General features: G+C 37.2%; 3 protein-coding genes across 19 annotated transcripts in view; all 3 read right to left on the minus strand.

Annotated features, from left to right (window-relative positions):
- Positions 1–980: 980 nt before the first annotated feature.
- LOC120444045 (lethal(2) giant larvae protein) lies at positions 981–13,019 on the minus strand. Of its 3 annotated transcripts, none has more exons than XM_039623552.2 (9): positions 12,720–13,019; positions 11,467–11,627; positions 8,982–9,760; positions 7,732–8,923; positions 7,569–7,674; positions 6,659–7,301; positions 6,154–6,596; positions 2,736–2,806; positions 981–1,051 (listed from the first exon to the last, which is right to left on the minus strand). In XM_039623552.2, exons 2-8 carry the CDS (start codon positions 11,548–11,550, stop codon positions 2,766–2,768), a joined length of 3,288 nt encoding a protein of 1,095 aa, XP_039479486.1. In that variant the 5' UTR covers positions 11,551–11,627; positions 12,720–13,019; the 3' UTR covers positions 981–1,051; positions 2,736–2,765. The 3 variants fall into 3 exon arrangements, with proteins under 3 accessions (XP_039479486.1, XP_039479485.1, XP_039479487.1); XM_039623551.1 differs by lacking the exons at positions 981–1,051; positions 2,736–2,806 and adding exons at positions 5,230–5,650; positions 5,714–5,822 and having other exon boundaries at positions 12,720–13,018; XM_039623553.2 differs by lacking the exons at positions 981–1,051; positions 2,736–2,806 and adding exons at positions 5,635–5,650; positions 5,714–5,944 and having other exon boundaries at positions 12,720–13,018.
- Positions 13,020–13,453: 434 nt separating this feature from the next.
- Positions 13,454–16,584, minus strand: LOC120458761 (ionotropic receptor 21a). Its single transcript, XM_039646535.1, has 5 exons — positions 16,159–16,584; positions 15,591–15,872; positions 14,645–15,524; positions 14,394–14,586; positions 13,454–14,330 (listed from the first exon to the last, which is right to left on the minus strand). Exons 1-5 carry the CDS (start codon positions 16,561–16,563, stop codon positions 13,565–13,567), a joined length of 2,526 nt encoding a protein of 841 aa, XP_039502469.1. The 5' UTR covers positions 16,564–16,584; the 3' UTR covers positions 13,454–13,564.
- A 278-nt stretch (positions 16,585–16,862) lies between these two features.
- The window catches only part of LOC120445319 (mucin-5AC), a 30,899-nt gene continuing 27,244 nt past the window's right edge, over positions 16,863–20,517 (minus strand). For 7 of the 15 annotated variants that reach the window (XM_039625644.1, XM_039625671.2, XM_039625736.2 and 4 more), the window contains 7 exons: positions 20,362–20,448; positions 20,113–20,306; positions 19,780–20,008; positions 19,380–19,727; positions 18,367–18,804; positions 18,071–18,269; positions 16,863–18,006 (listed from right to left, as the gene is read on the minus strand). In XM_039625644.1, coding sequence (XP_039481578.1) covers positions 17,839–18,006; positions 18,071–18,269; positions 18,367–18,804; positions 19,380–19,727; positions 19,780–20,008; positions 20,113–20,306; positions 20,362–20,448 — 1,663 coding nt within the window. In that variant the 3' untranslated portion in view covers positions 16,863–17,838. The remainder of the gene's footprint in view (positions 18,007–18,070; positions 18,270–18,366; positions 18,805–19,379; positions 19,728–19,779; positions 20,009–20,112; positions 20,307–20,361; positions 20,449–20,517) is intronic. The other 8 variants (XM_039625661.2, XM_039625726.2, XM_039625696.2 and 5 more) reach the window with 2 other exon arrangements.

The raw sequence follows: 20,517 nt of genomic DNA on the forward strand, positions 1-20,517 counted from the left end.
CCGATCTAGCTTTCTCTTTTCCCTCAAGATTATTTGTTGGCTATTCGCACGCGATTTTAGTTTATTTGTTTTAACTTTCAAGAGCACGTAGTATTACAGTATTTAAATTCTAACCCAGCCCATTGCCGACAACATAGAGCCGGAACCAGCGCGTGCCACTGTTAGCACTACGACAATTACATCTGCTCGCAATATAACTAATCTTCGTTATATGCTACAACAATTTATTGGTCTCTGCATTTCATTTGGCGATTGCCATTTTTGCTTGCGGCACTGAGGGTAAGAGCAATATCTAAGCCACTCCTACTATCTCGTAAGCGGTTATATTTTAATGCTATATGGCAGAGTAAATCTTAATTATGGATTGCAAAAAAAAGGTACAGGTTAAAAATGTAATTTCTTTAAATGGCAATCGGTAAGTTTTCTCATGTTATTAATTTTGATGCCTGATAAAGGAAGTTTTTTTGAGTAAAAACAAAAAGAAGAGAAAAAATAAAAGGGCATAGAGGATATTTAAATGCCCTCTCATTGTTTCTTCCATATTATTGGGAACAAAAATATTAGCGTATGCGAGAGGAGTGGGCTAAATATTGCTCTCTCTAAAATTTTAGCAATCTCGAATGAATTGTTTTTTATGTAAAAAATCAGAAAAGGCAAAATAAAAAGGGAGAGAGGATAGTTAAATTGCCTCTCATTTTCTCTTCCATGTTATTGGGAACAAAAATATTGGCGTATGCGAGAGGAGTGGGCTAAATATTGCTCTCTCTAAAATTTTAGCAATCCCAAATGGTAGAGAACAAAAGAGATGAAAATATATTCAAACTGATGGTCATTTTCTGTCCTAATTTTTCCTAATTTTTTTCGCATTTTTAATGTCAATCAATTGGAAAATTAGTCCAGCTAGGTATGATCATTTGCTTTTGTATCATTTTATTTTATTGTTTTGCAACCTAGTTATGGGTATGTATGAATGTACTCACCTATGATAAATCCGTTTTTAGAGTAGTTGGTTATGTTTTATAGTTGGTTTTTGAATGCCGACAGAATTCCCCTGCAAAGTAGGTAAAATGCTCTAATTAAATAGCTTTCTTTACTGAACGATAAGGAACAAATATTTATAGCTCACAATCCTAAACACATTGAAACAAACATTATATTGTGCAGTAAAGGCGGCATAAATATTTACACCGGCGTATAAATCTATAATAAAAACATAGTACATTATACAAGCAGCCTGCTAAACTCTCTTTCGGAATTATATTCGGTCGCAATAATAAAAGATGCCATTTAAATATATATTCAAGTCCCTAATCCGCAGCCATTTTGCTTTGCGGTAATATGAACAAAACTTTTGGCCACTCCTACTCATTTAAATAATTATAAAGCTTCAATTGTGTCAATAAAAAAATGTAGGAGTACATTATACAAGCAACTGCTACACTCTCTTTCGGGATTATATTCGGTCGCAATAATAAAAGATGCCATCTAAATATATATTCAAGTCCCTCTTCCGCAGCCATTTTGGTTGGCGGTAAAATGAACAAAAATTTTTGGGCACTCCTACTCCTTCTGTCGCTGTCATTTTCGGGCGCAATAAAGAAGGCATTTTAAAAAGTATATGCATCTCATTTGGCCGTCTCCATTTTTGAACTGTGTGAGAGCAATAGCTAGACCACTCCTACTCACTGTTAGGCAGCAGCCATTTCGGTCACACAATTAGGAGGCAGCTTATTAGCATATGCACTCTTTTCTTCCGGTACCGTTTGGCATTGACAGACTGAGAGTGTGAGCAATAGCTGTACCACTCGTACTCGCTGTTAGGCAGCAGTCATTTCAGTCACACAATTATAAGGCAGCTTATAAAAACTGCGTCCTATTTTTCGGGTACCGGTTTCCGTTAGGGAACTGTGATGAGGCAATAGCTATCCCACTCCTACTCCTTCTTAGCCGGCCATTTTCGGTCGCAATAGAGAAGACAATTTATTGGTCTCTGCATTTCATTTGGCGATTGCCATTTTTGCTTGCGGCACTGAGGGTAAGAGCAATATCTAAGCCACTCCTACTATCTCGTAAGCGGTTATATTTTAATGCTATATGGCAGAGTAAATCTTAATTATGGATTGCAAAAAAAAGGTACAGGTTAAAAATGTAATTTCTTTAAATGGCAATCGGTAAGTTTTTTCATGTTATTAATTTTGATGCCTGATAAAAGAAGTTTTTTAAGTAAAAACAAAAAGAAGAGAAAAAATAAAAGGGCATAGAGGATATTTAAATGCCCTCTCATTTTTTCTTCCATATTATTGGGAACAAAAATATTAGCGTATGCGAGAGGAGTGGGCTAAATATTGCTCTCTCTAAAATTTTAGCAATCTCGAATGAATTGTTTTTTATGTAAAAAATCAGAAAAGGCAAAATAAAAAGGGAGAGAGGATAGTTAAATTGCCTCTCATTTTCTCTTCCATATTATTGGGAACAAAAATATTGGCGTATGCGAGAGGAGTGGGCCAAATATTGCTCTCTCTAAAATTTTAGCAATCCCAAATGGTAGAGAACAAAAGAGATGAAAATATATTCAAACTGATGGTCATTTTCTGTCCTAATTTTTCCTAATTTTTTTCGCATTTTTAATGTCAATCAATTGGAAAATTAGTCCAGCTAGGTATGATCATTTGCTTTTGTATCATTTTATTTTATTGTTTTGCAACCTAGTTATGGGTATGTATGAATGTACTCACCTATGATAAATCCGTTTTTAGAGTAGTTGGTTATGTTTTATAGTTGGTTTTTGAATGCCGACAGAATTCCCCTGCAAAGTAGGTAAAATGCTCTAATTAAATAGCTTCCTTTACTGAACGATAAGGAACAAATATTTATAGCTCACAATCCTAAACACATTGAAACAAACATTAAAAAACAAAAAATTCAAAATTGTCCGTCTGACAAAAGACATAATTTATATTATATTGTGCAGTGAAGGCGGCATAAATATTTACACCGGCGTATAAATCTATATTAAAAACATAGATTTAACACAAAATTCCTCCACCTCACACAAAAGCCATAATTTATAGGATAACGTACAATTCACAAATTTATTGCAGAGAAACTTAAAAAGAAAACTTTAAAAAGTGTGGCGCAACCCTTTTTGGCGGTTTGTGGGCGTTGGAAGGGCCGTGACAACTTTTGGAAAAAAACTATGTTTATGCGCTCTACCTATGTATCTGGAATCTGCATGCTTACTCTCAAGGCGTTCGTATGGACAGACGGACAGACATCAATAATGTGACAGCAACGGGAAAAAACACAGTTATGCTCTTTTCTTTCATTCACTTTCTTCGCCTTAGCTGGCTCTCCCCAAAATACTTTAGAACCAATTATAAAATCAAGAAATATCGGTAAGTTTTTTAAACGTAGTATTAAAAGATTTTTGTACGATATTTCCAGTAATAGCATTCATAATGTTTTATTAAATTTGTTAAGAGTCCTTAACAAGTGTATAGTTATATTATACAAATTTCGTAATAAAAAATGTGTATATTAATTATATAAAAATAATATGGTTTAAATGCCCATGTTATCAATAATACTTTATAAAATCCAAAAACGTATTATAATTTTAGATTGTTATAATGTACTGATGCTCATAATATAATACTTTATAGAAGTTTAAAATGTAGTCAAAGTAAATAAAGCATACTTGGTGGTTACTTGTAATTTTTCTATCGACGATTTAATTCGACCAGTTTGGTTAAATTCATTAGAATATGTAATTTAAGAACAACAAATTACTACAAATCTTCAAGAATTGCAAAATCATAAGCCTTACGGTTGAATACTTTATACACAGAAAAAAGTATTGCCCACATATAAATGGAATCAAATTTGTGTTATGGTAATGCAGTTGCTTTTGCAAATTTGAGTCGGTTGCCCGCCCAGACAATTGGAATAAAGTGTATAATATTTTAGGTAATTTAGTCGTTGATCCAGGTTGAGGACAATAATTCTAGTATTGTATGCCATTTTTTTCCAAGTTAAATAATTTGTATCTGGGGTTAAAATATTCAAACATATACATACATAATAAAAATTAACAAAACGGAAAAAGATACGTTTTGGAAATTTTACATGGTACATTTTGTAATGTAAATAAATATGTTAAAAACTTACTAAGTATTCGTAAATTTAGTTATAGGTAATGCAAACTTAAATTATTTAATTAAGAAACACCATACAATTAAATTGGTTTAAAAAAAAAGTAAACATTGGTATGTAGACCAATTGGTCTCACAATATACAAGACGGAACGGTATAGTCGAGTCGCTCGACTAAGAAATACCCGCTAATCCGCAACCAACTTTCCATGTTGATGTGAGATAGATTAAAATTACATTACCTAAGTACGTGAAGGCACATTAACGTACTTCACAGTGACACATTTTCTATTTTCTAAAACTCCAAAAAATCATCATTCTTTTTTAAATTGCACTGTATAGCCTGAAAAAAATTACATTGATGAGACCAACAAAATGTAGTATTTTACGATGGAAAGTTACTAGATCTGAACACGAATAAATCCATCGTTTTCCATTGCGCATTTCTAATTGTCGGTCTTTTTACGGAGATATTATCCAAAAAATGTATTCGTATCTCACGTGTACATACATACTTAAAAGTGCGTACATGCACATATAATTTCGTGTTCAAAAGTTTGTATTTTCATCTTTTTTATATATATTTGTTACAAAATATCATTATATTAATTAGAAACACGCGTTTGAAAGCTTAAGTGTAGCGGAATGCAAGTTTCCAGTCTTATGTAGTTTTCTTACTAAGAATTCAAAGAAGAAATTAAATTTGAACTTTAGGGTCTTTCTTCTCTGCATCCTTGCTTCAGGTCATTTTTTGTACTCTTCATTTGCGCATCGTAATCAGGTAAATTGTTTGGGTCTAATCAATGTAAGTTTAAAAAGGCATTATTCAAGGAAATTTAAATATTAAGTTAAAAAAATGTGGGTATGATCATTTTTGATGGTATCTGAACGTTCATACGGACCAACGGAACTGGAAGGCACACTAGGCCATTGCTATCCCTTTACCACCAAATTTGTCGCATATAATTTGACTTTTTAATCCACAATAATGGAAATTTAAATATAAAATTTACAAAATGCCTACGCGACCATTTTATGTTATTTGAGTGTTTATACGAACAAAAAGAACCAGGCTGCGTTTTAATATTTCACAAATGGCCGTAAATGCTCATTTTTATCTCTTGTACCTCTCAAAAAATATATAATATTTCGTTTTACTCTACGGGTAACGGGTATAGGCTCACTGCGTGAAAATACATGAAACATTACTATAACATAACAGTCGCGGTCAACGTAAAATTATAAATAAAGTATATGGATTTGGAACAGTATTCTCAAACATTATCGCTTAAGCATAACTACAAATAAATTTCTTATATTATCATTGTCATTTCTATTGGTATCTAAAAATCGCATTTAATTTTATTTATTAAAATTGGCTTTCTTCAGGCGCTGTTTTTGGCGTTCCTATTTTGCTGTCTCCGTTCGTTTTTTCGTGAGATATGTTTGTAATTATAGACTTAATTACTACAGAACTAGTACTCGTCTCCGTCGTGTTTCTGTTAAGTAATTCAATAATTAGTAGGATACAGCTTATGTAAATGTTTCTTGTAGTACCGCACCTCTTCGATTCCAAATCCTCTAAATTAGAAATATTTATATTTGGAATATCGCTCATATTCACGGTCGTAGTTGCTTTGTTGGTTTGCGTGCTAAGCACAGATAGGCGACCTACATTTTTATAGGGATGACAAAAAAAAAGTTAAGTACTGTCATAAAAAACGTAAGGTACGGTACGGTCTTTTAAAGAAAAGAAAAATTTATCTGCATTTAGAGTTGTTTGGTGGGCATACCTAAAATCAAAAGTTTGCAAAAATTAAGTTTTTATAAGTACTAAATGAACTTAAAAAAAGGCAACGAAAACATAAAATTTTTAAATGAAGATAAGCATACATAACTAAACAAAACAAAGAATCGAAAACATATAATTCTTAAATGAAGATACGTATACATAACAAAACAAAATAAGTGGGATGACGTTAGTGAACAGTTGATTACTCACCAATTGTTTCCTCTGTATTAATAGAACACAACGTGGTTGTCGTCAGATTTAAATGGTCGCGCACCGAGTCAACGGTAATATCGCCAATAGAGCTGGTGATAGTTTCGTTTGCTTGATTAGGTGAATTTGAAATGTAGACTCCATTAATTTGCTGAAGACTATTTCTATCAACATTTTCCTCTGCAGGCCTCGTGGATGGTGAAATGACTGGTGGATCTTTAAGTTCAGGTGCATTCACCACTTCATCACTTGCAAATGTTTCCTTAACATTATCTACATCATTTTCTTCTAGCACTGACTCATCATTCTCTAATGGTTCTACTTGAACAATTCCAGTGGGTTGCACGACTGTGGACGTGGCTAAAGCAATACGCTGCAGTTCGGAAGAAGACATCATATACAGTGCTTCCCCTGAGTTCGTAAAGCAAAGCGACGAAATTCCACTGCAAAATAAAAATAAGTATAATAAAGTAACCCAACAATATTAGGAGTATGTGGGACTTACTTAATGTCTTCCCGTCGCACTGCTGCCGCATTCAGCTGCCTTTTTAATTCAGGTACTGATAAAACCATGATATCGCCCATATTCGTTAAACATATTAATGCAGTTTCGTTATACACATCTCCACGACCAGCAGCCAAGCTTCCACTGATATTAGCAGCCGCCTCTCCATCGCCGTTTGAGCGCGTAGACTTAGTTGGGCTACCGCCGTGCATACTCTGCAGTATTTCCGGCGATATGCGACAACTAAACGAACCGAAATGGATGCGTCGAATTCGAGCACCCTCGTTAGCGGTTAGCTTATATTTGTTTATCGGCTTTAGTTGCGGAAGTGAAAACACTTTGAACTGTTCCTCGGAAGCAATAAGCACACGATGCGGTGGACTTCCGTTTTCACCGGTGTTCAACTGATCGACAGGGCTACCCGTCTGATCAAAAATAGAAATACCCACCACAGGAGCACGATGTTTTAATTGAATTTCTTTAGCAAGCTGCGCGGAAACGCGGCGCGGCATCTGTGGTGGAGCATTGCCACTTGCCGACGGGACGGCAGTTGCAGCGGTCTGCGCTGGTGGCAAATGCAAAAGAAAAACCGAAACGGTACTGGCATTTGTTGCAGACCACAAAGTTGGCGACGTTATGTTCACTGAAAATTTACAAGATATACAACAAATAAGTTTTAAATGCTGTAATAAACTGTAAGTATACAAAGATTATAAATTAAACAAAAGAGAACGCTATAGGCGAGGTTACCCATTACTCATTTGTGGGGGGCAAACGAAAAATTATAAAAACAAAATTTGACAAAATTAAAAACACTGTGTTCTTTAGCTATTGGGTCCTACTGAATCCTTGGTTCGGTAACTTTTTTCTACTTACACCAAAACAAATCACAGTGCAAAATTTGTCTTACCGTTAGTAACATAAGTCTTGGCAAATAGTAAACACCGCACCATGGATCCCAGCCCGTCATCTGCACAACGTGCCTCTATTTGTCTCTCGACGGGTCGAGCTTCCAGCTGTAGAGATGTAAATTTATTATAAACAACTAGTTGATGGTATAGAATGTTACTCACCGTTGTTGGTACCTGATTGCTCTGGTTGGTCCTAGTCGATCGACCCTTGCGAAGCTTTCTAAATGATTCCCTCAATGATTTCTTAAAAGACTTTCGACGGGACAGCTGCTCTCCTGCTCCAGTAAGATCATTCGGGTTTAATGTGCAACGATGAAATACTGGAACAAAGTTTTTGAAGTCAAAGAGTACTAAACCGTGCGCAGTGCCACCAGATACAAGGCCCCAACTTGCTTCAAGTGCCATGCATGTAATGCTTGCTGGCGGCAAAACTTGCAAAACTCCTGATATATTTACACCACGTTCCGTTGTAGGAATCGCGTCTCCGTCTAATAAGTTAGATCGCACGTTTAACTGATCGTGACCCTTCCACACAAATCCATCACGGTCGCTGACCAAATTCATTGAGCTGTATTTCAAAGATACTTTTTCAGCTACGTCAATAAAGTCGGCTATAACAATTTGACCCGCTGTGCCACCAACAATAAGTTGTCCGGTTTTTGGGCAGAATGCTATTTTCTTCACTGCTAAACGAGGATCATCCGAATAAGGATCAAAAAGACCTGATTTTCGAAAAGGCGGTTCTCCTTCGTCGACTTGTTCAGCACTCATATCTGCTGCTGCGTCATCTCGGAAGTCCGACTCACTTCCAAAGATGCTGCTAGTTTTAAAATTATAAATTGGTTTAAGCAAAACTCCAGTACAGTCCCAAAATTTAACAGAACCATCTTCGTGACCAGTTAACAGAATCTCGTAAAGCTTAGTCGCGTCCTCTTCTACAGATTCTTCTAAGTCATCCGGGAGTGTACCGCCAGTGATGGGCCAGCTTATATTGCTATAATCAATGTCTTGTTCGTCGCCAGCTCGTAAAATGCTTTCATATACCGGCTGTATGACTTGAGAAGCAAGGTAATTGCAGGTAACAGCTGATGCATGTACAGAGTGAAGATAAGGCGCTTTGATAGCAGAAATATTAGAGTCAGTAAGATCGTAGGCGCAGAGTTCCTCTTCAAGAAGTACAACAAGAACTTCAGCGACGTCACTATTGTCTTTAAAGGTTACAAAAAAGTCAATCACTTTAGACGTAAAGTCAAGACACACTTTTTGTCCATCGCTGACGTGAACTGACACACAATTGTGATCACCATATGCTGAACGGGGCATGCCGCCGGAAAAAACAATTACATCGTTGGATCTAGAATAATGCGAAATTAGTACACATCGAAAAAGCTAACTTCTTAATTTATATTAACCTTCGCTTGCCTTTGTACAGTCGGTTTATGCTCTTGCATGGATCAGGTCCATAAGGCACGTAATTAACATTCGATGGTGGTTCTGGGTTATCGATGCTCCAAGTGGCGTACGAACCATCAGCATGATACCAGCTAAATTCAGTTCCTCCGAAATTCACTGAAAGACCAACACTCTGCCCATGTCCGGGAGCTATGTATGCTCGCTCGACAGAGGCGGTTTCAAAGTCCCATAAAACACACAGGCCGCGATTGTATGCAACAAGCAGTTTGCTAGGGGAGTTTGGAAGCTGGCGGATTGACTCAATTGCACCAGGGTTTAGCTTGTAGGCTGGTGGCACCTGCTCTAACACGACATCGTGGTAAATTACAGGCTCCTTAATGGTAAATGTGTGTAAATCAAGTTGATAGATGTTGCCACCTTCAGTTCCAATCCATAGCAGATCCTTACTGAAAGAACAGCACAGCGATGAAACTTTTTTAAGTTTTCCGTCAAATGGTAGTGTTTTGATTGGCAGCAACGTGGTTCCAACGGGCTCCCATAGAATTAATTGATTCGCCGCCGTCAAGGAAAGTATGCGACCAGTTCCATAAACCCATTCAAGTAACTGTACATTAAGCTCCGATGCAGAATTGTTCACCAAGGTATGCTGTCCGTACAACTCAACTCCGGGTTGACCGAAAACCTTTAAAGCCCCTGATTGCGTTCCTATTGCCATTAATTTTAAAACTGGATCATACGCAAGAGCCGAAGGCTTATGAGGAAAGCCATGCTGTGCCGTCTAAAAGAAAAATATATTAAAAAGTTTTAAAAAGGAATGATAGATTCTTATCAATTAATAATTGTTTCGGTCTATTTTATAATTTTTAAAGGGAGAACGGTATGTTCGAGTGATTAGCTAAAAACCACACTACCACTGGAGCTATTGAAAATTTATAATACATACTTTCAAATGAATTCCTACTTTATAAAGTCTGAAACGCTTCCCTTTACCTTTTAATTACTTTTTTCCGAATCCAATAACGTTTTTTAATTTACCATTAATGGAAATAAAAACGTAAACCAATAAAACAAACTGCCTATTGTGGGCGTGGGGGTTATGAGGGCTTGTTTGCGTTAAAATAGGCGTTGCCAACATTTTTTGATAATATTGATAAAAAATTAAAAAGACAAATAATAAAATTACAAATTTTAAAATATTTTTCATAACTTTGGGCGGCTTGTGGGCGTGACAACTCCTCAACTTTCTAGTTTTAATAGATCCTGAGATCTCGATGAACATGGCCAGATCAACTCCGCTTTGATCCTGATCAAGAATATATATACTTTATATGGTCGAAAACACTTCTTTCTACCTGTTACATACTTTTCAACGAGTCTAGTACGGGTATAAAAATTCATATTGCAAGTTTCTTTGCATTTCTAACACAGTAACAAGCGAATAAATTCTCTTTCGCTTTACTTCGAAATCTTATCATTTTTATGACGTCTATCTATGTATGTACTTAGGCAATGGCATACTTCATTTGTGGCTGAAAAAAAAGGTGTCTGTGAAACCAAACCATTTACCCAACCCACTAAACACACAAAGGCAATCTTATCAGCTACACCCTCTTGGTGGAACTGGATGGCGATTACCTTTGGCCTGGTTTCATTTTTGTTAAATGACACATTTATATTAACAGAGGTTATAAGAAATGCATTTTAAAATACCATATAGTCTATATATACATATTTCATATATATAATAATATTTTGGTAATAGAGAAGGTCTCATGGTGTATTTGATTCAAAAATATGCAAAAGGAATGGACACTACAAAATACAAATATATAATTTTTAACATTTCGGAATTATAATTTTTTTTTATTTTGATTTAATAAATTTTTATAATTATCTTGAAAGTTTGACCTTTTTCTACCATGGTATTTCATAATTCTTACAACTTAATATAGGTATCCATTCCTAGATAAGAGACAGTCTAAACCAATGAGTCAGGGTCTAAATTCATTGAGCTGATAAATGCAAACTGTTACAGGTTTCAATAAATATATTTGTAGTACACCACCAAGAAGATAAAAAAAAATATATTGGACAGCATGATTCTAAAATTATGAAGCTCTGAAGGGTAAAATTTATAAGTCGACTCCCCACTTACTTCATACGTAGTTTTTAATGAAGTAAAGCGGAACCAAATCGGTCATTTATAATAGGAAATATGTAAATTATTTCGTAATACATTTCAGGTCGTAATTTACGGGCACAATAGCATTAGGCTCCTAAACACCTACATGTTCATGCCCAAAAGTATGCAGATAGGAGACGACAAAACAAAAGATTGTAAAGTATGTAGGTGATTTTTATAAAATCAATCCTTCTCATAAATGCCTTTAACAAAATGTATTTGTCCTCCAGGCTCCAGCTTGATGACACAACTTCAACGATTCTTCAAACTAGAAAATAGAATGGAACTTTTTTTGGTAATACCTTACGATAAGCAAATAGGTCCTTCTGTAGGCGTTGTCTCTCGGCACTGGGCTGCTGGCCTTTTCCTCGGATAAACTTTAACATGATTGATTACAATTTTATGGTGGGTTGGTATTGCTGAATAGATATTTATGTTTTATTGCGGCCGTATTTAATCAAAACTGAAAATAATAGATAAACATTATTTAAATTTTCTTAATTATACATGTACGAAATGAATGTACTTGTCTACTTTTTCATACTTCAAATATTACCCGGTATATGGTATTTTGGTTATATTATTTATATATTTTATAGGATATTATAAATATTTTATAAGTGATACATCTAATTTTTTTCTGGTATACGATAATCGAAAATTTAAAAAAAAAACTGTTTTACATTCTTAAAGCCATAGAAAAGTAAGGGGAAAAATATTGGCTTGTAAGACTTGCCAAACTAGTTGTGCTTATTTTCATTTTCATAGCATTTCAAAGAGTCGCAAGGTGGTTTAATGAACATGTAGATACATATGCATGTATGTATGTATATGTATATTTGGAAAAATGAGATGCAAGCTAACCGATCCGTACTCTCTGCAATGTGTATGTATGTATGTACTTCTTTTTAATGAACTTACAATTCTGCGTCACACACGAAATATTAGTATTTGTAAATAGAGCATTGGAAAAATATACAGAAAAGTGTTAAACACCTCTCAATTTTTTTTTTGTTTGGTAACCATTTTAATTACAAATTTAACATTTATTTAGATTTAGTTATATCCTTTCAAAATATACGTTTACTTTTGTAAAATCTAACGGTAGCTGATCAGTTCTACTATTTTTTCTATACTGGAGAACGTATACATATAAGTAAGTATGTATCCGTGAGTAAGCAGAGGCACAATACCGTATCACCGCCAGCTTTTTGACTGATAACCAATACTAAGTAAGTAAGTAAGTAAACTGGTTCCAACATATATCAGCATAAAGGGGTGATGACCTAATTTTGAGTAAATTCCGATCTTTATAGTTGACCAGCTTTGCAATTGCATACCGGTACTGTTTGTTCACGCACATACACACACACAGGCATACACATACAAATTTGCGTGTTTAGGCAGCCAGCAAAATGACGACTGCTGACTGTTGGCGTGGCTGACTCACCGACTACGCCTTTATGCAAAGAACATGCTTCTGTACACTTTATTAAAGTAGTTTGATATATGTATACATATATTTCTTAATCAGTAATACCGTTAAGCCATTTACCTTTATTTATTTCCGTTTGTACAGTTAAGGCGGTGCCCGAGTAAATGCTTGAGGTTTTTTTTGTACACACCTACACTCACAAGTTTGTTTGTATTTGTATGTGGAGGAACGACCGCACTGTTCTTTCAAAAATTAAACAAATGTGCTAGCCAAGAACACGCGTATAATAATTTGACCGGGTAGAGTTTTTTCGTGTGACTATTTTATAAACCGTGAGCAATATTACAAGAACAAAACGAGATGCGCGTCATTTTTAACACAAACAAAGTCGCGATCGGTGGGCAAGTGTGGCCGTGTCCCACGGGCAAAAAAATCATATTTTTTAGATCGGACATTTTCCATCACTGACCGGAATGGGTGGAAAACTTCGGTTGGGAGTGAAACTTTGCTATAGTTTATATCTTGTTTTAGACCAAAATTTTTTGTTATGAGATCAAACTTTTAGATAAATTTAATAATTATATTCCAGGTACACCAGAATCAAAATTTTGTTAGTATGTATATTTAAAAAAATTTTGTAATTAATCACCGCACTTTGCAGTTGTTATAAAATTTTCCGAAAAGTGACAACCGACAAAAAGCGGATAATTTTTCTACCGAGCGGTTATAAATCGTGAACCATTTATTCAGCACAAATCCAGATGCGCTTCATTTATAGCGCAATGTCGTTTGTTATGGGCAGGTGTGACCGTGGCCCGCCCGCGAGAAAATAAAACCATTTTTAGTGCCGCGCATTTTCCATCACTGACCAGCTTGGTGATTTTCAATTGCTTTTATGTTATTATTTTGAAAAATGTATTTTCAGGTGCACCAAAAAAATTAATTAATTTTAAAAACTTGTGTGATTAATTGTCAATACTGAATGTCTGGGAGGGAGGATCGCTATCGTTATCCATCTGGTCCATAAAATCGTCTAAACGCTGTAGAGATTCCATAGCTTCCTGAGATTCCACTTCTTCAATGTTATTCAATTTTTCGGAACTGTTTGGAAACTCTGCGTGGACGATGGCCTGCTGACCATGATCTTTTTCAGAAATCCCGTAGCTTCCGTATATTTCACGAAGCGTTGTGCGGGTAAGATTTAACTCGCGCATTCCAAAACTCATCTTTTGAGCAACCTCAGCGGCCTCGCGTCTGGTGGCCTTTCGCTTATCATGGGATAGTTGCTCGGCTTTCGTGCGATGCATTGACCCACTTGACGCCGACGACCAAGAGGAGGCCGACTTGCGGGAGCGCTTGATTATTTGACGGCACTTGTTGGTAATGCCACCCACGATCTCGGACACCAGGGCTGTGGCCCCTAGAAAGTAGCCTAGTGCCATGAGCAGGAACATGCCTTCTGTGTCCGCCGTAGTCAATTGGCGCTCTTCCTGAATAATTTCACGTAAGGAATTCGAAGAACTGGCCTGGAGCAGGCGACCTGAAGACGATCGCTGCATAACCCAGCTTACTTCGTTATTGATTTTTGCAATAAGACCGCTTTGCTGGGCGAGTAAAATCATCGAGTCTATTTTCATTTTATACACGGACTCTCGGGGAAACAGAAAGCCTATTTGGAAAAGGGCAAAACACTCTTCACTTAAATGAAGTGCCGATCGGCGAGATATATTTCTGGAATTGAAAATCGTTTATGTTAGCGAGTAGGTAAGATTATTAATAAAAGATCAATCTTACTCATCTGAAAAATTTGACTGTACCAGATATTCAAGCTGGGCCTTTGAGCCAAGAAAGGCATAGTTCCAAAAAAAGCTCTGGGTAACGTTGCCAATCCCCTCATCTAGGGATCCGACAAACTCCATCTTCTTGTACAATCTAGACGTCGGTATGTGGGTGGAGTTCTGGAACCAGGTCTCCCATCCACCATTGTCTTTAAGTGGGAAGCCCGAATATTATTTAAAAATCTAGCGAGCCTTACATTTTCTTACTTAGGGTTCCAACGCGAAAGAACAAGCCCAGCAGATCCAGCACAGAGTCAACGGTGTCGGGAAACGCTGGTAACGTTACGAATGCAATGATGGAGCCTGTGTAGCAAGATGTAATGATAATTGTAAAGAGCCAATATGCTCCAATTAGAAGGCGTGTGGAAATTTTCCGCGTGTTGCTCCACGAGTATTTTCCGGTGAAGGAGAAAGCGTTTGTGAACATGCCAAACACATACCAGAACATGTTCTCTACCTCACCCCAATTACCCATTAAATGGCTAAGTGTCAAACGGTCGGTAAAAACAATCGGAAATATCCCTCCGAGGTAAACGCAAATCAGAGCTACCCAGACTGGCCATTGGAACGGTCCCATGATAGCTCTGTATTTCGGCAGCGCCTTCGAGGCAAGTGTTATAAAAGCTGCACAATCGCGTGAGTGTCCCACCGACATGGCTGAATCCATCAGACGTTCCTGAGTTATGTATATACCGGACATACCAATGTCTACTGTCCTCTCTATAATCTGTTCCTGGATGGTGTCCACTATTCCGCGAGAATGCGACCGTGTTGGAGCCTCAGTAATATCTATCGAGAAGTTTAACCGCTTAGATATCATTGTCAGCAGACGAAATTCTACTCCGTCCCATCGCAACTGGCCCATTCCTGAGGAATCTAAAGTGCGAATGCGAAAAATAAACGGTGGCTGATTTGCAGCCGAAATTTGAAATCTGTGTCCCGCAAAACCATATTGAAACTTCGATGGAAACAGATTGATATGTGGACGTGACAAAGCTCCCTTTATCCAGCTGGTTAGCACTACCGGAGTATTTGAGCCAAGTCCATCTGCATAGAGCTTGTGGGTGTAGAGCACGTATGGGCGCTCCTGTGCGGAGAGTGTTAATTAATAGAAATAGGTAAATGAAATCGATGTTACATAATTTATACTCACGCGCATCGGATCAGCCATTAGTGACTCTCCAATAACTAGCAAATTTACTATGTTTGAGGATAGCTCCGAGGACAAGAAATCCCGGAGTTTCCATTGTGTGGACCTTGAGACAAGAACTACACGACTTTCAGTTTGCGGACCTAAAATCTTTCGCGTCATTAATGGGTCCGAAAGAAAAAGAATGTAGCTCTTGCAATTGCTATCTATATGGCTCGTGAAACGTCTATTTTTTGCTTCATAGCCTGAATTGATTTCCCCGTGGTAGAAAGTAATGGGAATAGTCTGAAAAGCAAATAATATTGTAATTTTATTTATAGCTTATACCTGAAAATTTTGTTTAAGTTTAAAATGTTTATTAAAGGGCATTGTAATTTAAATATAACTCGATTAAATACTATCGAAGTCACAATCAATTTCTTTACAACGAACAAACCTAAATTCGATTAGTACTGAAAATAAATTTGGTTTACCTTTAATACTTATGTAGACCATCAATTTCGACAACTCGTTTTATTACCTTAATTTAACATTCTTAAATTAGTGTACTACAGTGGTGTTTTAAACTTACCTTAAACAAATTCTCTAAAATCAATCCGTCAGACTTTTCCACAAAGCTATCATAGTATATGACCGGTGGACATTTATTAAGGTACTCTTGGGCAATTTTGTTAACCAGCCCAACCAATGAGTTTGTCTGATCGAAGTTATAGGAATTTACGTGAAACTTACTGGCCAAAAGTTCGCCTCGTGGCTTCGGATTACCATGAAATGTGGGGTCAATACGACGTTTTTGACGTAATTTATTTTCATTTTTACCGTCGCACTTTCCCACACCAAAGATTTCTTTGTTTAACTGATAGTGATTGATAAGCCGCTGGCTTATACACTTCTCTTGATAATAGGCAGATTTATCGTCTTCAATTGAAAGGGCTTGCGTCGTAAATAAGACAAGAACTACCCAATAATATGACATGTCGAGCACAAGTTTTGAGTTCGATGTGTTTACAGCTGTGAGCCTATTCGTCTTTTTATACCCTTATATAGTTTGAAAGCTTGCACGCTAGGGTTCATCACCTCTCCAATTATATAGGGTTCAATATCGTTGTTAATGCAAGGCTAGTAATTGTAACACCTGCAGCAAATATTTCATGTTGCTGCTATCAGAAAATTAGTTGCTGTGTCTAGAATTAGTCCAATGTATGGAAAAATAATTATAATTGTAATATTACATTTTATTGCAAGTATACATACATTTATATATAGGTATATTGTTCTATTTTTACAAAATCTAGCACAAAATATTTAATTCACTCTCATTTCTAAATTTTTTGTATATTTTGCGTCTGCCCATTATAATTAAGCTTTCTATATTTTGTGTGCCCTTACAATATATTAAGCTTGCATTATTTAATTGTCATTTTTGATTATTGGATGTGTGATCCTCGTAATACTTTCGCATATACATTAATATTAAATCGTTAACGACAAGCGTGCATGTCGCTTCTATCATTGAACTAAATTAAATCATTGAATGTTGAAAGACTGTATCAATTCAGGGGAATTTAGCTCTTGTTATTTTCAGACAAATAAAATAACTTAAACTTGTATCCGAACGTTAATCCTAATGCACCCAAACCCAATACCAATTTGGCTTTGACAATATTGTAATTAAAACTACGCAGTTTAAATGGAAAAAAGGAAGGCTCGTGCCAATCTAATAATACATAAATTCAGCTGTATCTCTTTATCACATGTAAACGAAACGTTATATTAGCCTAACATCTAAATGCGCTCTTGGTGTGTGGACTTAATGCATCCAAATCATACTGAGAATTTTATTATGTTCAAGGACTCGATGCACCAATTACGCCTTTTTTTAGTACTTATTTGATTACTGTTCTATGCCTAATTGATTTACGTTTACAAGGGTCGTTTTAAGATTGCGTGTGCAACTTGGAGAATAATCAATGTATCGTAAATATCTATAGGAATATACAGACAGGTATGGAGTATGTAAAAGGGAATAAATAATTTGTATTGACATGCTGCAAAAATATAACTAGGGTCCTTTAAAAGAATTAGCTAAAAGTATGGAATTGTTAGAAATCATTTTAACGAGTGAACTCCGTATTTTGAGCTTAAATGTTTACGCCTTTTATATTTCAGTATCTTGGATTGTCAAGTGTTCCTTCTTGGCTACTGATGGTCCATCCGAAAATGGTCAACGAGAGACCTTCGATTTGAAGTCTTACGCCGTCGGCTCCTCAACTTCATTATCGATTCGGGAAGATCGGATTCCAGATTTTCCAGTCCAGGGGTAGATGTCGGGGCAGGGCTGACACGTTTTCATGTATCGGACGCCGGACTTGTGCCACAAATTACACACTTTCGGGTTGTTGCAGCGTTTTGGTCGATCCTAGTTTGTAGTCAACTTTAATTGTTTCCCTGAACTAGATTGTTTTTTAACTGTGTATACTTACCGAATAATCGCACTGAAATGGTTGGAATGAGTTAATGCGCGATATCGGTGTAGGGTCTCGCACCCATTGTAGCGCTTGCCAGTTGGTTATGATCCACACATCTTGCATCGCATTGATGGCATCGAGGAATTTTATAAAGCCCTCCTTGTGATGGGGCTGGGTAAACCATGCTGCGTGGTAGAACAACCCAAACGGTGCTCTAAAATATATAGATGAACAAAGTTATTAGCCATTGAGACAAAATTCAATCGATTCAAATCTAAACCTAAATTAGGTCTTTAGTAGAGGTAGTTTACCTGTTTGTGGTGTAATGGCGCTCAAAATTCTTCATAATCATCTTTGTCACTCCATCTGCATCACTGGGGTTGGAGCAAGCGTCGCCCATAGAACAGCGGCCTCCGTTTAGGTCCTGCCACATAACCATGGGTACTTGCCAAACACCAGGATAAGAACGGGTAGGGCAAGGTGGAATCATGCAGTCGTGGAATATCTTGTAGTCGAGCGTGTAGGGCCAGGAGGGTGGTCGGTTCTCGTAGACAGGCATGGAAGAGTCGTAGGTGAAGTTTGAGTCGTACAGCATTTTGTACATTTTGTTTCCGCCCACCGACAGGAAAGGAGCACGCATGCCTCGAACATCCGACATCTTGACACCGCCGTACGCAGCAAGGATCTCTCGCTGTCCGGCAATTTCACGGGTCCACTTCTTCTGCGAGAACTGCTCGCCAAAGCTGTGGCTGTAGATCAATAATGCACTTGTGGTTATTTCTATTGCTAGCAAGCGAGAACGCTATAGTCGACTTTCCCGACCATCAGACCCGGTACTCAGATTGTGGAAGTGCGAATGAACAATTTCAACATCGACAGACAAGAAAAGAGGTAAAGTCAAATATAAAAGCAAGACTTTTTTCAAAACGGTGGGCGGGACAGTTTTGTCCGTTTTTAGGGCGTGTTCAAATTCTGAAACAAACTGATGCTGCATTTTACTCTCTAGAATAGTAATAGTGTTAGAGCTTTTTTATTGACCGATATTCTGCGATCGCACGGACTGACAGAGGGACACACGGAAAGATGGTTAATGAACCTAATTAAAAATGTATAAACGCTTTCTTCCACATATTACACACCTTCCAAGTGACGGGCTTATAAGTGTGATTAATATTTTGTAAACTAAGCGGTTTTGGGTTATTCTTTGTGAGATTTGAAATGAAACGTGATTAACTACATAAGTACCGTGATTCGGCGATACCTCTACTCTTGACTTTGTTGTGTATTTCATTGTCGGGGTCAAAAACAAGTTCCATTTACTTACGAAACTGTATGCGAGGCCATTTCATGTCCATCGGCGTAAAGATTCTGTACTTGACTGTAGTCAGTCCACTCGTGGGAAACGTAAAAAGTGGCTGTGATGGGACAGCCGTTTGGATTGACGCGACCTTTCTCAAACAGATCCGTGTATAACTGCTTGTTTAGGTCATTAACGGAATCGTCAAAGGTCAAGAGAACGATCTGAGGGATGCTTTCAACAGGTAGTTCGCCTAACAATGCAGATGAAATGTGGGTGAAAAAAGTACGAACATCATAGCAGGGGATATATGTAGAGAGCAACCCTTTTAGCAAAGCGCGAACAAGATACCGATGTAGACTGTGATCAGAGGCGCTTTAGGAGAATGAGACCTTCGAAAGTGGAAACACTTCTTAACGCAACTTACGAAACGCTGTGGGAAGCCATTTCATGCCCTTGTGAGTACAAATCCTGTACCATGCCGTAGTCCGTCCACTCGTGAGATAGGTAAAAAGTTCCGCGCCACGAACAGCCGTTCGGATTTTTCCGCGACTTATTATTAAAGAGTTCCTCGTACAAGTCAATATTAATGGTGTTGACAGCATCATCAAACGTCATAAGTACAAATTGCGGAGTATCTGAGGCGTTCAATCCGCCTACGCATTGGTTTGCATTATTGTTATTATTAAACTTAGGGGCCATTGGAACATTTAACATTTGTGCACTAAAATCGTGATCTGCTTAACCGGCATGTACTTACCAGGAATATCCCTTCCTCCGCAATAACAGTCTGGCAAAAGGCATACGTCCTTTCGGCACTTGGCGGCCGTTTTATCGGGTGTAGGCTGTGGGTAAATGGGGTCGGGGCGGGTCGGTGGGTACCGGTATATATCCACAAACTCTTGAGCCTTTGATACAATTGTGCCCGATGGCTTAAGCGTGGGGCGTGTTCGTCTTAAAAAGTTTTAAGATATCTTACTGAGGAAAATAATATTAAATGATTGCTTACGGTGGGTGAGTTCCGCGGTTGGGCGTGGATTGCAAGTCTCTATCCTGATTGCTGTACATGGCACTGCCCCGGTTTCTATTGCTGTTTCTAGATTAAGTTTTATTCGATATAGTTGTTTAGGAAATTGTTTGTCAAGATCAAGTAGGGTCAAAGCTT

This window comes from Drosophila santomea, chromosome 2L (genome assembly GCF_016746245.2).
Source record: "Drosophila santomea strain STO CAGO 1482 chromosome 2L, Prin_Dsan_1.1, whole genome shotgun sequence".
Classification (NCBI taxonomy): Eukaryota; Metazoa; Arthropoda; class Insecta; order Diptera; family Drosophilidae; genus Drosophila; species Drosophila santomea.

Bases quoted from the DNA above. Each gene is read 5' to 3' on its own strand.
- LOC120458761 (XM_039646535.1), bottom strand. From the start codon at position 16,563: ATGTCATATTATTGGGTAGTTCTTGTCTTATTTACGACGCAAGCCCTT. The intron at 14,587-14,644 runs GTAAGAAAATGT...TCCCACTTAAAG, and splicing joins CTTTCGCGTTGGAACCCTAA to ACAATGGTGGATGGGAGACC. The intron at 14,331-14,393 runs GTAAGATTGATC...TTTCAATTCCAG, and splicing joins CAGTCAAATTTTTCAGATGA to AAATATATCTCGCCGATCGG.
- LOC120444045 (XM_039623551.1), bottom strand. From the start codon at position 11,550: ATGTTAAAGTTTATCCGAGGAAAAGGCCAGCAGCCCAGTGCCGAGAGA. The intron at 7,302-7,568 runs GTAAGACAAATT...GTAAATTTTCAG, and splicing joins CAAGACTTATGTTACTAACG to TGAACATAACGTCGCCAACT. The intron at 6,597-6,658 runs GTAAGTCCCACA...TTTATTTTGCAG, and splicing joins GTGCGACGGGAAGACATTAA to TGGAATTTCGTCGCTTTGCT.